General features: G+C 36.6%; 1 protein-coding gene across 1 annotated transcript in view; it reads right to left on the minus strand.

Moving 5' to 3' along the window:
- Positions 1-16,256, minus strand: part of TENM3 (teneurin transmembrane protein 3) — a 347,191-nt gene that overhangs the window by 84,729 nt on the left and 246,206 nt on the right. The window contains exons 8-9 of the mRNA XM_084205259.1: positions 8,747-8,869; positions 4,805-5,019 (exon numbers count right to left, since the gene is read on the minus strand). Coding sequence (XP_084061385.1) covers positions 4,805-5,019; positions 8,747-8,869 — 338 coding nt within the window. The remainder of the gene's footprint in view (positions 1-4,804; positions 5,020-8,746; positions 8,870-16,256) is intronic.

The following is a 16,256-nucleotide window of genomic DNA, read 5'->3' on the forward strand; positions in this document are numbered from 1 at the left end:
TATAGCAAGAGACCACTTTTATAGAAGGACAATTTCAGATTAAAACTGTATTTCTGATACAGGAACAAGTGGCTACACCACTTTATTGTCCACTGTTGGCAGACAAGCACAGTACAATTCATGATTTTGTATTTGTAATGTAATAAGGACGTATGCTGTTATCAGAACACCATTTTAGACTACACTTAAAAAGCCATACAGAAGGGAATTCACTGTTCATTCTGTCCCCCAGAAAAAAAAAAAAAAAAATTGATCTTAACTAACCCTTTTAAAGGCTGCTTTTTTAAATATTTGGGACATGGCAAAAAAAACAGACCAGAAAAACAATTGTCTTCATAAGCAAAACCACACCAATTTTATTTTCCTTCCGTGAAGATAAATTAATTTCCTTTACATTGAGTCTAAATCTGATGATTTGCCCTACCATTCCATTCAGTTTTGCCTTAAACCAAAGTCTCTTTTTTATTCCTAAAAGTCTCTTTAAATAAACATATTGATTCTCTGGCTGCAATGGAACTGACATTTTTAGAAAGTGTCACAAAGACTTTCAGGCTTGCATTGATTGGGTTTTGAATGGACAGCCACCGTCAATTATTTCTGGTTGATTTATTTATGATTCCCCAGAAAGAGAACTATGCATCTCAGATCAGTCTGTGACACACAAATAGTAGCTGTGCTTGAGACTAATTTTGACACCTGAAGAGAATAAAGCAAAGCAACCAAAAATTCTGTCCTGAACACGATACATCAAACCATTTCCTACACGCTGTATCCCTATTATTTTGGATTATGGGACAGAACAAGAGTTAAATTTTCTGCATTCTGTTACTGTTTAATTAATAGAATTTTCAGTGATTTATAGGAATAGTTTATACACAATTCATCCTATTACAAGACAAGGGTGTAAACTAAGGCTTCTTGAAATCTCTCCCAAGCTTATTTCTATCATACTTTTGTTACGTCCCCTGCAATAGAAGGATAATTGGCACCAGAGGTTGTACAGTTAGGGACCGATATTGACTACAGTGTCCTCTTACTCACTGTCAGGTTTTAAATGGGTACAAGAAAGAGGTGGATAAACAGGCAAAGGGTAAAGGAGAGAAGTGGAAAACAAGGTGGCAAATGTAAAAGTCAAGTTTTGCATTACAGTCAAAGGTGACAGTGGAGAGAAGACAGACACTGGTAGAAACACCAGAGTTGTAAGGAGAGAGCTAAAGAAACTTGTGCTGTGTGGTTATACATGTAGGGTATCACAGGCATATGAGCAAAGATTTTGGGGGAGGACAGGTGACAAGGCAACTTTACAAATGCTGGCAGAGTCTAGGAAGTAGTAAGTTCTCTATTATTTAACGTAAGATCTGAAAATTCAAATACTGACGTTTGAGAAACAAGTAGCAGTTGCTCATTTGCATAAAATTTTGTTATTAGCACTTGTCATTCTGTGACTAGAAGATAAGGGCAGATAGCATTCAAGAGACACAGACATCAAGTGATACATGTGAGTGAGATCCTACTTTTCCAAGTCCTCATGAAACAACACTAGCTTTACACATCCAAAGATGGGCTTTGAGCCAACTTTTGTCATTGTAGGATGAGCTCTTTGAGCTATGGTAGACAGATTATGGAAATATGAGCTCAATAATTTAAAAAAAAAAGCAGGCATCATTAAGGCATTGAATGAAACCATCATACTTAAACACTTCTTATGTTCTGGTCTCCACACCTTGAAAAGGCTGCATTAAAACACGAGAACTTTCAGAAAAGGATAAACAAAGGACTGAAAAAGTTTTCATAAAAAGAATGACAAAACAGCCTGGAAAAAATACAACTCACTGATAACACCAGAGATCCATTAATCAAGGGTGGTATGAAGAAGAAATTAATGAGAAATTCTGCTCTGTCTCTTCCAAAACACTACCAACAGTGTGTTAAACAAAAGCTACTATCTCAAAACACACCGAGGAGCACAGTGTGAGATGTGTAGTTAAGCCCTGCTGCAAATGTCACAGATGCTAAAAGCTTCCATAGTTTCAAAGGTGACTATGCAAATTCACAGGAAAAAAGAATCTATCAAAGATTTGTTGACAAATCACAGACAGCATCTTTGACTCAGCAAAGCCCTTCAACCTTAAAACTCTGGAGGCCAAAGGCATATTGTGGGACAGTAATAACTACAATGCTATCATGCTGCTTTATTGATGTCTCCGCGTCTGCTCATGGCCCCCATCACAGACAGAAGGCTAGAGGGGCCCTTGAGCAAACTCAGCATGGACATTCATGTGTTTGTTAGCCACGTTCCTGTGACACTTAGAATGAGCTGCCTTGTCTAATGGGCAGGATGGAAGTGAGGGACAGAAGTGGAATGGAAGGATGCAGCGAAGCCAAACATCAGCTGTTGTGTTTGTCCCTGTTACCTACGCCCAGCTTGCAGTTAGGAACTTTTGTTGGTACAAGCCATAAGGGTTAGGGGAAATATGAAGGCAAGCCATAGACTTATGCTTGTGATCCCCTCAGTGTTCTATTTCATTAGATGTCTTTTTGTCAAAATACCTTATTTTGTTTGCATAAGCTTCAGTTAAATATGTATTTTACCAGGGTGAGTTGTGTCTTCATCAAAGTCCGGTGTTAGGACTCTGGTGGAGAAAGGCCTAAACTGTCAAGATGTATTTTACTCCATTTTTTTTCCTCACATGAAGGAGCATGGTTGCAAATAAAACCCCATCTGCCTAGTGAAACAGCATTTTCAGGAGATTCATACATACTTTATCTCAGACACTTAAACTGGACATCAATGGGTACAAGGCCATATAAACATTCTGATAAACCTGTACCCTTGGGAAGCTTTAGCAGCCTTTTAAGTTCAGTAGGGCACTGGTAAGTCCATAATTTTTCACTGTACCAAATGTCAATCAATGGTTTGTAAAAAATACTCTAATTATATACCAGGCAAAAATAGGACAAGAGAGCTTGACCTATATCCTAGGAACAGTATATCCAAAATGTCAAGCAGGACTCATGATTCTTTCTGTTGTATCATACTTTAACGTTAGTAAGAACTTAGAGTCTGTGTAACACAGAGGACAGGAAACGGATTTAGTAGTCTCTGTGTTTTTGGATAAAGGGCACTCCTATTTCAATCTTTTGACAGGATAAGGAATCAAGTAAAGATCATTTTTTTAATAGTTGTACTTACTTGCATAACTTCTCATATAAATGCATAGTCTAGATCAGCTTCTTCAGTTTTATTCATTCTTGCCACACGTGTATTCCCCTAACTCCTGTTACTGTTATCATTGAGATGGCATTTGTATTCTAAAGCCCTATTTCAAATGGCTGATAACTTTTTGAATCAATTTTCTTTACGCTAGAATTTCATGTCGTTGTTGTCAGCCTGAGGGTGGGTGTTCATACGTGAAGGTCTGAAGGAAATCCATTTAATCATTATTACGAAGATCAAATTTTTAAGTAAACATGAGTGCACTTTCTGCATTCAATAAAGTGTTTGTACTTTAATGGAAACTGAACTACAAAATAAAGTTAATGGAACATTCCATGACTTTATCTGTTTTGCTAACCCTTCCTCTGTGGTTTTTGTCTGTTAAGTAGGTGTAATAATTATTAATATATTAGTAATATATTTCTATATTGTACATATTTTAAAAGTTATACCAGAATAATAAAAAAAATTAAATAGTGCAGTAGTATGAAAATAAAAATTTTTAAAAATTGGGACTGAATTAAAATATACGAACTTTGCACCTATGGATTTGCTGCTAGAACTATGTATCAGACATAATCAGTCAAGCTTTGATACAATTATACCATTTGGTTGTTATACTTAGATTTGTGTCCATGGTAAACCCATACGCTCAAAATAAAAGTCACTAAGATGTTTCTCCAAATGGGGGAGAAGAAAATGAGCTAAAATACCTATTCAGGTGGAAAAATGGATCTGAGCCAGTAGCTGGACAAATATTGTGTTGGAAGAAATCTAATCTTGGAGGGTCTTAAATCTTTAAAATAATATGAATACAATTAATGCTAAAATACCATCTGAGGCACTGATTTTCTATTTCTCCTGCCAGTCCAGAAGACTGTTCATTCTTTTACACTTTTAACTATTCTGTCACTATGGATAAAAAGTGGTTTTTTGTTACTAGGAAGTTTGACCATATGCAATAAAAGGTGTCATTAGAAATCTTCTGAGGGTTGGAATAGAATAAATCCTCTGGTGCACTTAATAACAAAATTTCAAGACACTAGATGCCAAGTGAAGACTGCCACTTCTACAACCCCAGTTCACAGTATCTTTGTAGGTACATACTATATATTTTTTCTTTTATGTTTTTATTTAGTGAGACACCAAGCTGTAAATACTGTAGTATTTTCTTGTCTTCTTGTTTGGAAATTTGGTTAATGTGGTGTTTGTAAGAACTCTCAACCACACCTTATGTGTGGCCATAAGATTTTATATTAGTTTGCTTAGGTTTTTAAAGATATGTGAATATACCAAAGAATAAAAAAAGTACTTATAAATTCTGCATGAAACAACTCCATATCTAAAGAATCATTGATTAGGCAATAGAACAGCTCATAAATAAGAATACCATGTACCCCCATTCTAGATCCCAACACAGAGTATTACCAATATTTTGGTCATCACATGAGATCAATAAAGTATAAACAGTATAAACAAAAACCAGCAAAATGGAAAAGAATGTAATCCTGAGAGAGAAAAGAGATACAAAAGATATGAGATCATGGTTTTCAATAATGTGCTACTTTTAACAGAAGCAGTTCTCACCTGAGTGTGTGAAGGTGGTAAGCCTTTTCGACCATATACTCCAATCAATGCATCTTTCTGAAGGGATATATTGAATTTTAGAAATTGTGGCTGATCAATGAAGAGTTGTGATCTCCAAAAAATCCCAGGGGGCACTTCTTGTATCGCTCTTCGGCCTATATCAAGTTCTCCAGAATCTATAGTGTTGTTTTCTTGTGCAAATCCTCCTAATTTTCCTGATGGTTTAAAATAGTAAGGAGAGCAAAAAATTAGTGCTCTTTTCTGGCTTTCAATCGTCCTTCATATATATCTTCAAATATTTACAATTACCTCAAGAAAAATGTTACCTGACACCTTTTTGACTAGAAGAACCCAGGAATTCAATGATTTGCAAATAAAAAGGCAAAGATACCACACATACCTACATACTAAAAATGCTGCAGCATCCCTAAGGAGGAGCATTATGGAAACAGTTTAGAATCTACATTAACCTATACTTTTTTCACTAGCATTTTAACAGGGGTTTCTCAGAATAAAGTCTCACATTAAAAAGAAAAAAAAAAAAGAAAAAGCAAAATGCAGCAGAGATTTTGAGAATAATAGATACATAAAGACAGGTAGTCAAGACAGCTAATATTATATTTTCTACATTAAATATCAGAGCATTTATTCAATACTAACAAATGCTACAGCTCTGTTTACCTATTTTTGGCTTTGCATATGCAAGCAATGCTGTATTTAAGCAGCTGGCACATGAAGGTGAGGCTTGAGTGAAACAATACAAAGAAAAATGCAACTGTCATTATAGTCTTGGAGTTTGCTGCGTTTTTACCAATTCATATTCTTTTCATCAGCTAGTCTATTATAAAGATTGAACTAAATCCATCTGAATGTGATAAGCATGTTCATGTGATGCTCACTTGTTTGCATACAAGTGTTCTGAAGAACTGACAATTCAGCCTTGTCTTTTACGTTCAAATTCTACATTATTCATCATTTGATGGAAGAAACTGACACAACCTTTTTGCAAACATTTAGACTGCAAAAAACTAGATTAAAATCTGAAATGCCAGGTGAGGTCACAGATTGATCCTCGCCACTTATTGCGCATCCAAGATGAACTGAGACTGCTGTTGAATTAAACAGGTACAGAAGCACTGCTGAGAGGCCTTGAGTGGGAATTTGTATCATCATCAGAGCTGTGTCACAACGGCATTGCAGTCACTGAAAATGTCTCACAGGATTATCACATTGATCAGAGTGCTGTTGAGAAGAGACAGTGAAATATCTGATCTTAAAGACACCAGTTTTTAAACACTTTTCAGGATGAGTCTAATGTTTTTCTGAATTTAGACTTAACTTTTCGTAATATTCATGTGTTATTCTAGAAGACGGATCTGTATTCACTATTGCAGTTTATTTAAGCATTTGGTTTTTACTTCTTTCTTCAAATTTAAGCATATTGTGTTGAACAAATTCACACACTGATGACAGGTAATCACTAAACAATAAACACTTGTTTGCAATATTGATCTGCAACTTCCCCTATTTGTACATTTCAAAAGAAAAATGCCTTGTACTACTGAAAAGATGAGCTAGACAGCTTGAGTAAGTGCTGTTTCTCAAAAACATGAACCAACTTCCCAAGAATGCCTATTTCTGGGGTTCAACACTCAGCAGATAATACACTTATGGAATTCTATGGACTCCTATGTTCTTCACTGAAAAAATATGGTTTTACTTTGTAGCCACGTGTCCCTTTAGCATCCCAACACCTCTCTCAAAGCTGTCAGCAGCTGTTTGTCACCCTAAGGTTAGGGGGTTAATTGTTCTTTGTTCCCTGTTGTTTCTCAATGAGCATAAGAAAGATCTTCAGTGTGTCATCATTTCCTTTCCATTTCCTAAACACTAACAGTTCCTACACGCAGCTTTAAATCAGAACATGAAATGTCATGTTCATACACATTTACTATTAAGGTGGTTGAAATTTCTTAAATCCAAATCAGAGGATCAGGACATTACCAGGGGACTAGAGAAGGGTGCTAATGAAAGTTGTTCAGCCGTCAAAATATCTGCATCAAGGCTTCATTGATTCTTCCTTACAGTTTTCAGTAACCAGTGTGATAGCACAGGGGCCTCGCTCCTCACATTTCACATCTAGTCATCACACTTTCCCTTCTGCCTAACTGGTGCCTCTTTTGTGGTTTAAAATGTGTACTCTCTGGTCTGTCTGTTGTTTAGTATTGATGCATGCTGATAAATGACCACATACCATATTCTGGAGAGGACAGCATTTTAAGTGGGTGGAATTAACCCTGTTCTCTTCAATTAAGGGACTTAAGGAAGGAAAAATGTATTTTATATCTTTGTAATTTCTGTTTATTTTTGAGGCAGTGTATAACACGTTTTAGTTTGTTAATAAAAATTAAAAATTATCAAGGGAAAAAACCCAGTAAGTGTTTATAAAATATCTACAAAAACATCAATATATTTTATAAAATAAAGTATATTGGCTATTGAATGCAGAAGACAATGGGATGAAAAGCTGCCACTGCAGCACCAATATTCATAACCATAAAGTACCTTTTTTGCTCTTCATTCAAAACAAGTAAGAAGAAAACAGGAAGCGATAATGATTATCTAAGTACAAGAAAAAGGCAGGAAGGTAAAGGAAATGAGAAGAAAATGTCCTACTGGAGAAGTTTCACAGGCTTACAAAAAATGACAAAAGGAGGGAACTGAACTGTAACTTTTCTATAACTTGGAGCTGTGATAACTTGAAAAATTTTCAAGACGTCAATTGCTGGCAGAGGCTTCCTTCATCTCCGTGGTAAGGAGGTCAGATGTACCTTGTGAATGGGAAAATGGATTTTTGTGTAATGAAGCAAACACTGCATTCATCAACCATTTAAATCAAGTTTTCTATTCAAAACCTATTGATTTTGAAGCCTCTGTTAGCCAAAAGTGCACAAGCTCTTAAATGTTTGGAGAATCTTAAAGGGCAACATGGAAAAAGGTCGATAAAAAAATAATCCCTTTATGTGGTTTGTATTTTAAAAGCTCTTACAATAAAATTAAGAAAGTTTTTTTTCCTGCTTTATATATTGGTTGGATGATTCAGACTCAACATAATATGCCAGAGACTTTGAGAAAACAAATGTACATATTATACCTGACCTATTAAATTTCAGAGAGAAATTAAAAAAAAAAAAAAGAGAAGAAAACATCAACCTCTGTAGAGAAAACCCCAAGATATTCCATAGTGAGGTCATCATGCCACACAAAACTCCTTGATCATGACTTCTAAGCCTTCTAAGCATAGCTAAGCAAGAAGCTTCAAAAATATGCAAATTATTCCTGAAGTGCCTCTTCTGGAGCAAAGACTTCAGAAAAAGTGATTATGACAGAACACACACATGTAATCTTTTGTCCAAAAGTGTAGAGAGCTTGCTAAAGTCCCAAAGATTGACTCTTGGTATCAGGTCCCCCTTATGAAACAGTGTGTCCTGACACCTCGGCCCCCTGGCTTGTTGTGGCCATTTGTTCAACACGAGGCTCCTAAGGCAGGATGGTCTGAGCCCCCTCTCTGGGGATCCCACAGCAACAATAAAAATATTATCATGTATTTTAGAGTAAACAGAGGTTCTCTGGATATGATGAGAGCTTTCCTATCCTCATCAAGTATCACATGTAAATTCCTGTGAGGAATTTTGGTTGACAGTTAGCTTTCCTAGTAAGATCAGCATTACTGCTCAGGATCCATAGGCCCCTTCAAGTGCTAGGTAGGAGAAACTGTTTGTTCCTGTTTATCTGTTTAAGATTACTAATACCAACAAATGTTCCGTACTTGCATTAAATATAGAGTCTTGGAGGAAAACTGGTAAAGTTTGATGATGTAATTAAGACACAAAGGAAGGAAATGTTCCAAAAGAAGGAGAAAAAAATGGTGCCCATTTCACTTACCACTGTCTCCAGCGGGAACTGTTACAGGATGTGTTGGCACAGTATCAGAATTCACTTTTCCATTCTCAAATGTATCATTTTCAGTCTGCTGCAACTGCCAGTTGAGGCCAAACAGATGCATTGCTGGTGGTAGAGGATACAGGTTATTTGAAGCTTTTAACCACAATGACAAATTGCACAAGTAACGACTTTCCATGCCTCGTAGTGGAATAGCAACTCATACATTAGAAAAATTAAATTACATGAACGAGCACTTGCAGCCTAATAGTTCAGCGACGGCACAAAGCAATTACTACCACTGTCCTTTAATGACACAGTGCTTTCAGTGAAGGCAGTTGACAGAAAGCTCACCAGTCTCATTCTGAGTCTTTTACCGGTCCCAAATCAATGTTCAAAAGGATAGGCAGTAATTATGTTCTTTTCTCTTTTTTTTTTTTTTAATTTTTGATTCTTCTGAAGAGACAAATCATTTAAGTGAACTTCTAAATGACCTACTAAAAGAAATCATTTTCCCAGCAGATGGATCCGTCCTGGTTAGCCAGAAAGGGAAAAGAAAAAATACAGGAGGAGAGGGGAGGGTGCTGTGGGTGTTGCAGCGCTAACCTAAGACATGAGCACTTCATGCTGTCAACAACACCCTGCACAACCTCCCATTATGTGCCCATTCCTCATACTAGTCTACAAAATGAGGCCAAGGCCATGAGGAGAGCCAGGGACACTGGGGCACTTTGCTCTGATAATAGTAATGCAAAAGTCAGGTTTCTGAATTACTTAATTCACCACAACCACATTCATTTGAAAGTTGATACCATGTTAAAGAGTTTAGCTGAGTTAATTATGAAACAGAGTCAACCTTCCATGGTGTTAGGGGGAACTTAAGGAACCTTGATCATCAGGGATTAAGGAATGAACCCAGCATCTAAACTTTTAGAACAAAAATATGGGAAAAAAACTCCCCTATCTTAGTGCTACACTGAGATATTCTCACGTAATTTCATGCTGTCTGTGGATTATTTTCTTCTCTTCCAATGTCTCTGTAATGCCACCAAAATGCATTTTATTGTAATTACTCTACTTTGCGCTTGGGCTAACGTAGTTTTGCTCATTCCATGACAACAGTTATCTGCAAAGCAGTTAAAACACTTTCAGTGCTACTAGGAAATAAAAATACACTGGGAAAAAAATTCCATACTTATATATTTTAACTATTAGTGCAAAATATAAGGAAAATAATTCACTGAACTTTATTGCTTCTGCTACTTCTCTCTCTCTGAAGTAAGATCACTACTATAGTCAATGTTACTAATTTTTTCATTCCCTCTATGCAAGTGACAAAAAATTCTTCATCCCATTTGGTTTCATCTCTGATCTTTAAATCTCTCTGTATTGACCATGCCAACCCTTACTTAAGATGAACAGGCGTAAATGGAAGTTTAGTTAGCCAGGCAACAAAACCTGCCAAATTAAGAGGTTGTCTGCCAGGTCTTTGCCTCAAAGCCTCTCCCTTAATCTGAACAAAACAAAAAACCAGAATGCAACTAAAGACCTGTTACTGAATACTTCAAAGACTGAAATCTTCACTACAGATGACATATTCTCTTTGTACCAAATCTCTGACTCTACTATTACACTTCTTTCCCAGACTTTAAATTGCCTGTCAAAGCCTGATAATGTAGAATGTTCCTTGACCCTAAAAACATCTTTCTTTTATCCCCTCTCAACTCTTGTTAAACCATAAATTTGACCACCACCAACTCTGGCACATCATTAGAATTAGCCATCATTATTTTGACCCTGCCTCAGCTGAAATTCTTATTTATGTATTAATCACCTGATGAGTGTATCTGTTTTAATATATTTCAGTAAAATCCCTAGGGTCAAACTCTACAATTTGTTATACTTGTTCATTTCACTGGCAGCAATGAAAGACTGCAAATAGCTAAATATTTCATGATTTAAACCCAGTACGTTCCCTGTTTTCAAGTCCAGAGATCTAAATCACCTCTCTCAACTTTGCTGTCTTCCTTATTAGTTCTTCTGGAGAAAAAAAAAGAAAATTACATTCATTTTGTAACTCTAGAAACACAGGAGCTTAGAACATCATTAACATCTGCTGGTGCTATGTACATGCCCTGTGCCTCTTCATGCACTGGGAGATCAGAAGAGGAAGCTCCAACATGACCATCTAGCCATTCCCTTGTAATTCAAAACAGCTGGAATTTGAAGTCTTCAAAGGCAAGGACTGTGGGATCAATATTGACTACATCAATATAACCATGATTACTACAATGTAAGTGACAACTACCTTTTCTTTGTCTTTGTACTGATGTGAGTCCCACTGTAGATTACTGTCAAAGACTGGGAGTGTTAGCTCTATCCCTCAAATATACTAGTCCTCGCAGTTTTGGCAATGAACTAGAAACAAGTTGAAGACACAAAGTTTAATGAAAATGAACAGATGGATAAATGCAGCTGTTTCACAGACTGGGAATGTAGGAATATTTTCCGAGGAGACAAAAACTGTTGCTAGACAATTCCAGTGATAAAACTTTGAGTGTGTACTAATACACTAAATAATTCAACCACACAATCTCTCTAAGTTAGTGCTATGGAATTTAGAGAATTCTCCTATTACAACAAACATGAAAGAAACAGGCTTATTGCTAAAGTATCAAATTACAAGGCAGAATTTCTTTAGAGATTATGAACTTTAGGAACATGGTTAAATCAACCGATGAAGACAAACTCAGGCACTATTGTGCCAACCAAAATTTGTCTTCTCACAGCTGGCCATCAATATAAAAGGAAACTTTACATCCTTACCAATTTTATAAGAAAATTGAGGCATCTGATAAAAATTTTTGATGCTATTATGAATCTGTTTAGCAGCACGTGGGACTCGTACTTTGGTGGGATGTCTGGGACCCTCAAGTCAAATGGTACGGACTGGCTCTGGATTTCCAAAGGGAGAATGATGCAATCATTCATGTTTGTCTGATTTGTTGGATAGTAAGAAGGGTGTGCAGAGGGATCTGGATAGGCTGGATCAGCGGGACAAAGCCAATAATAGGAGGTTGAAAAAGGCCAAGTGCTGAGTCCCACACTTTTGTCAAAACAACCCCATGCAGTGCTACAGGCTGGGGGAGGAGTAGCTAGAAAAATGTCCAGCAGAAAAGGACCTTGAAGCCCTGGTTGACAGTAGCTAAACATGATCCAGCAGTGGCCAGGTGGCCAATGGCATCCTGGCCTTATTAGAAATAGCGCGGCCAGCAGAAACAGGGCTGGGACTGCCCGCATATTTGGCACTGGTGAAGCCACACATCAGGTGCTGTGTCCAGCTCTTTTCAATACAGGAAAGACAGTGAGGTACTGAAGCACATCCAGAGAAAGGCAATGAAGCTGGTAAAGGGTCTGAAGCACAAGTTTTATGAGGAGCAGCTGATGAAGTTGGGGTTGCTTAGCCCAGAGAAATGAGGTTCAGGGAGACCCTCACAATCCCTACAAACTACCTGAAAGTAGGTAGTAATAAGGTGAGTGTCAATCTCTTCTCCCATGTAACAAGTAACAGGCCAAGAGGAAATGGCCTCAAATTATGCCAGGGGAGGTATAGATTAGGTATTAAGAGAAAATGTTTTCATGGCAAGGATTGCAAAACATTGGAACAGACTGCCCAAGGAAGTAGTGAAGTCACCATCCCTGGAAGGATCACCATCCCAAAATAACCGTGGATATGGCTCCTCAGCACGTGGCTTAATGGTGAACATGGTGATGGTGCTAGGTTGATGATTTGACTTGATGATTTTAAAGGTCTTTTCCATCTTTAACTATTGAACCTATGATTAAATAGTTACATTTTTGTAAACTCAAATAAAAAAATAAACTTAATTTTAACTAAATTTTTAAATTTTAACTTAAATTAAATTTATTAAAAACACCTACTATCTTTAACCTGGGATTCCAGAATCTTCTATCTATTCTGCTGTTTCAGTCCCTACATCCGTTCTGCAAAGTAATCTCTAACTACCAAGAGTTCTTCATTTGCTGAAGCTCTGCTAGCATTTACCTCTGGACTGAGTTAAGGTGACATTTGTACTGCTACTGGACAAATTATCTGCATGGCCAGCCTTCAGAGTGTGGTGATAGTCTGAACAGCAAGGAGTGCATTCCCTCTAACGGAGCAGAAAGCAGAGCCATCAGAGATGACAAAACTCTCTTGGATCTGGGCTGCTCTTGGCATGAACATTGTACCAGTGTCTGTGTGTGCATGTGGTGCTGGTGAATGTGACTAAATTCACCAGAACAAATCCCAAACATAAAAGCACTAACCAAATTAACAGTTGGGCTCTTACCTTCCTCTTTCCCCCTCCCCTGCCACTGGACTGGCATATTCAAATATACAGAGCTCAAATTAAAGGAGTGCATTTGTACCGACAGCAGCCTTACTGCTAACATAAAAATGCTATCATTTGTTGTAGACAATTGGGTAATCTTGCCATCTGTCACCACACAGTTCACTGAAGAGTTTCTGAACCATCTTAAAACTGCTTTTTCAAGCTTGGTTGATCTTGTGATCACGGAAGTCTAGTTATTTTGGTTGGTAATCAGTCTACAAAGCCTTCCATGTCCATCAATAATTAAAACAGCAACTAAGAAAACATTTCACAGCAAACACTTGAAAAAAACCCATCACTAGTTTACACTGTGTAAAACATTTTGAAATAATCTTCAAGAAGAAGTTTCCATTTGTTGTGCATGCTCCTTTCTCAAGCTAGTAATTCAGTGCTTTAAGCATTACCTTTACAAGTAACTTGTTCTTGAGAAATACACTGTATTATCACTTCAAAACACTCTCCAAGACTTTCTTGCATCCAAAAAAAAACCGGTCCTTTATAAGTAGGTGGTGTAAGATGGATAATTTATGTAACTAAGTAGCAGAACTAGAACTGTGAGGGCTGAAAGAACCCGCTGCATTCAACTGCATACCTGCTGCATTTGCTGCCTTGCTCAATATCTCGAAGTTCTCTTCTGCCAAAATTATGAGAGACACAAAAAAGAATTGTAACAGAATACCAATTAATGTACCTGTTCTAACATTTAGCAAGAACTGGACTTCCCTGAATTTTTTTACCTCTTCTCATAGACTTGAATGCTAGTGCTATTGACAGGTATTAGCATTATCCAGTATCCAGTGTAGCTTTAAACAGAAACAAAGTTTAGATCACATGTGCATATACACACAATTCTGGGGTCTATGACTATCAGAAGAATTTTTATTTCTTTGTGGAAAGGGGTAGCAATATACAGTAAAAGCCAGAGAAATTTATATATTGTTCTCATCAAAATTCAAGGTTGTCTCTATCATAACTCACCAGGATAAACTGCAACTTTTTCTGAAGTACTGTAAGTGACAAATATGCTCACATGAAACACAAAGGGCATAGCAAACACCCTGTGAGCTGCGCAGGTGAAAGAAACATAAAACCACAATCCTTATGCAGATCATAAGGATGCACAAACAAAACCATACACATACAAGCAGAGGCTTTATTCACAGAAGCAGTCCTGCAGTAATGGAAGTAGTACTGTAATGGAAGAACTACTCTGAAGTACCAGTCAGAAGTGCCAGCAATTCAAGACCTTCTATTCTGAATATGGCAACTTGTTTTTTGCAGGAAAGAATTGTAAAGGTGACACGGCATTTCAGAAGAACAAGAATTCACAGGTTAGGGGATTTTTTAAAGTAGAAAGAAGAAAGAGAGTTGCCAAAATTGGGAAATGGACTTCCACTGCTCCTCCAGCTTTTCTTAGAATAGCGAGAGATGAAAAATTAACACTAGACAGCAGAAAGAAAAAACACTGGCTGTCTCTAAAGAGCAAGCATCTCCCCGAAACCTCTGGAGATAAGGCCTATGGCATATGTTTTATGAACATAAAGAACTCAACACCGTAGGGGAAGTTGGCAAGAGGAACTGAATGATATTGGTGACTCTCCTTCCCTTCTCTCATGTGTTTTACAAGGTATGGTAATCAAGTCTTATTATTCATGAAGCTGTGCTTGAAGATGAGCTCCTTGCTAAGTTATTGAACTCCAGGACTGCCACTGCTACATATTTCTGGGTGCTGATATTTTGAAACCATGATTTAAAAAATTGCTTCCTAAGAATTAATTGAAAAATCTTTATGCACGCTTGAACATAAGGAAAAGTGAACATAATTTATATTTAAAGCAATGCAAAGAAGATTATAATTTAAACTAAGCAAATTGCAATTATTGCTCAATCTTGTTGAAGGATTATCTTCTAGTTCATCTCCCTGTTGGCAATACATTTTAAAATGAAATATTTGAACATTGAAGTGGTTTTTAAAATTATCTTCCATATATTTTTCTTGCAGACATAATTAGAATCTAAATCTATTTTATTCTGAAGGACCTGAAGTGGACCAGAAGATGTGCAAATGAACTGTCAGTGATTTGCATTCTTTTGCTTTTTTCTAAGATAACAGGATACCTTGGATGTTGCTGCAGATCAAATAGTGAATTAAAAATAGTTAATTAAAATCTTAAATAAAGTGAATTAAAATTTACAAAGACAAGTTCTTTATTTATTACTGTTTTTCTCAAATCAATAAAACCCGTTATTTCTAAATTTTAAACAACTTTAAAGTACATGCTTTTGAGCACTTTCAAAAGATTAGTCACAAGCAGCATCATATGAAAGTTGCTGAACATATACACTGAATGTAAAACATTTTAGTAGAGTGCTATGTGAAAAACCTAGTAATACCTATCAAGATCAATACAGTAACAGAAAAACTAGTTTTTTCCCTTTTATCCTGAACAGTTGAATGGGTCCATTGATTTTACTGTTTCATCTGCAAAAAAATCCAACCTGTCTAGTCTATTCCTCATTTTCTCTTGGAATCTTTTAACAATGAATTTGAAAAACATAAAAAAAAATTGCCTAGAAAAAATATAGCAGCAAAGGTGTATCAGCTGTCTACTGTGGATGAATTTACTCTCTTTGCTAATCAAAGATGATTACAGGGCACTTTAAAGTACTGTTGCACTTGAACTGTTAAGAAAGATGTGTGGTAGTCTCGGTGTAAATATTTTTACTATATTCACCCCAAGATGGAACATTTATTCCTCTGAAAAGTTGTATGGCTAGATGTCTCATTTCAGTTGTCAAGCCAGGGACTTTTATGTAACAATGGTCTGATTCTGTCAACTGCATTATACAAGGCACATTCAAAGCTTAAGGGAGAATCCAGATTTCTTAAAACAGAAACAAAGATAATTTTTCAGTAGCCTCTTATTAAATAAGATATATCTATTATGTCCTGTTTTCAGATTTGCCCATTTATTCTGATGAACAGCAAACAAACTCCATTTTGTAATAGTCTCCACTGTATCTAAATAATTTTTAGTATTATTCTGGGCTTTTCTCCTCAACATAACTTTTTTGTTTTTCCCCAGCTAATGCTGCTCAGTCTAAAAAGATGGTGAAAA

This window comes from Fringilla coelebs, assembly GCF_963513975.1.
Source record: "Fringilla coelebs genome assembly, chromosome: 4".
In the NCBI taxonomy this organism is placed as follows: domain Eukaryota; kingdom Metazoa; phylum Chordata; class Aves; order Passeriformes; family Fringillidae; genus Fringilla; species Fringilla coelebs.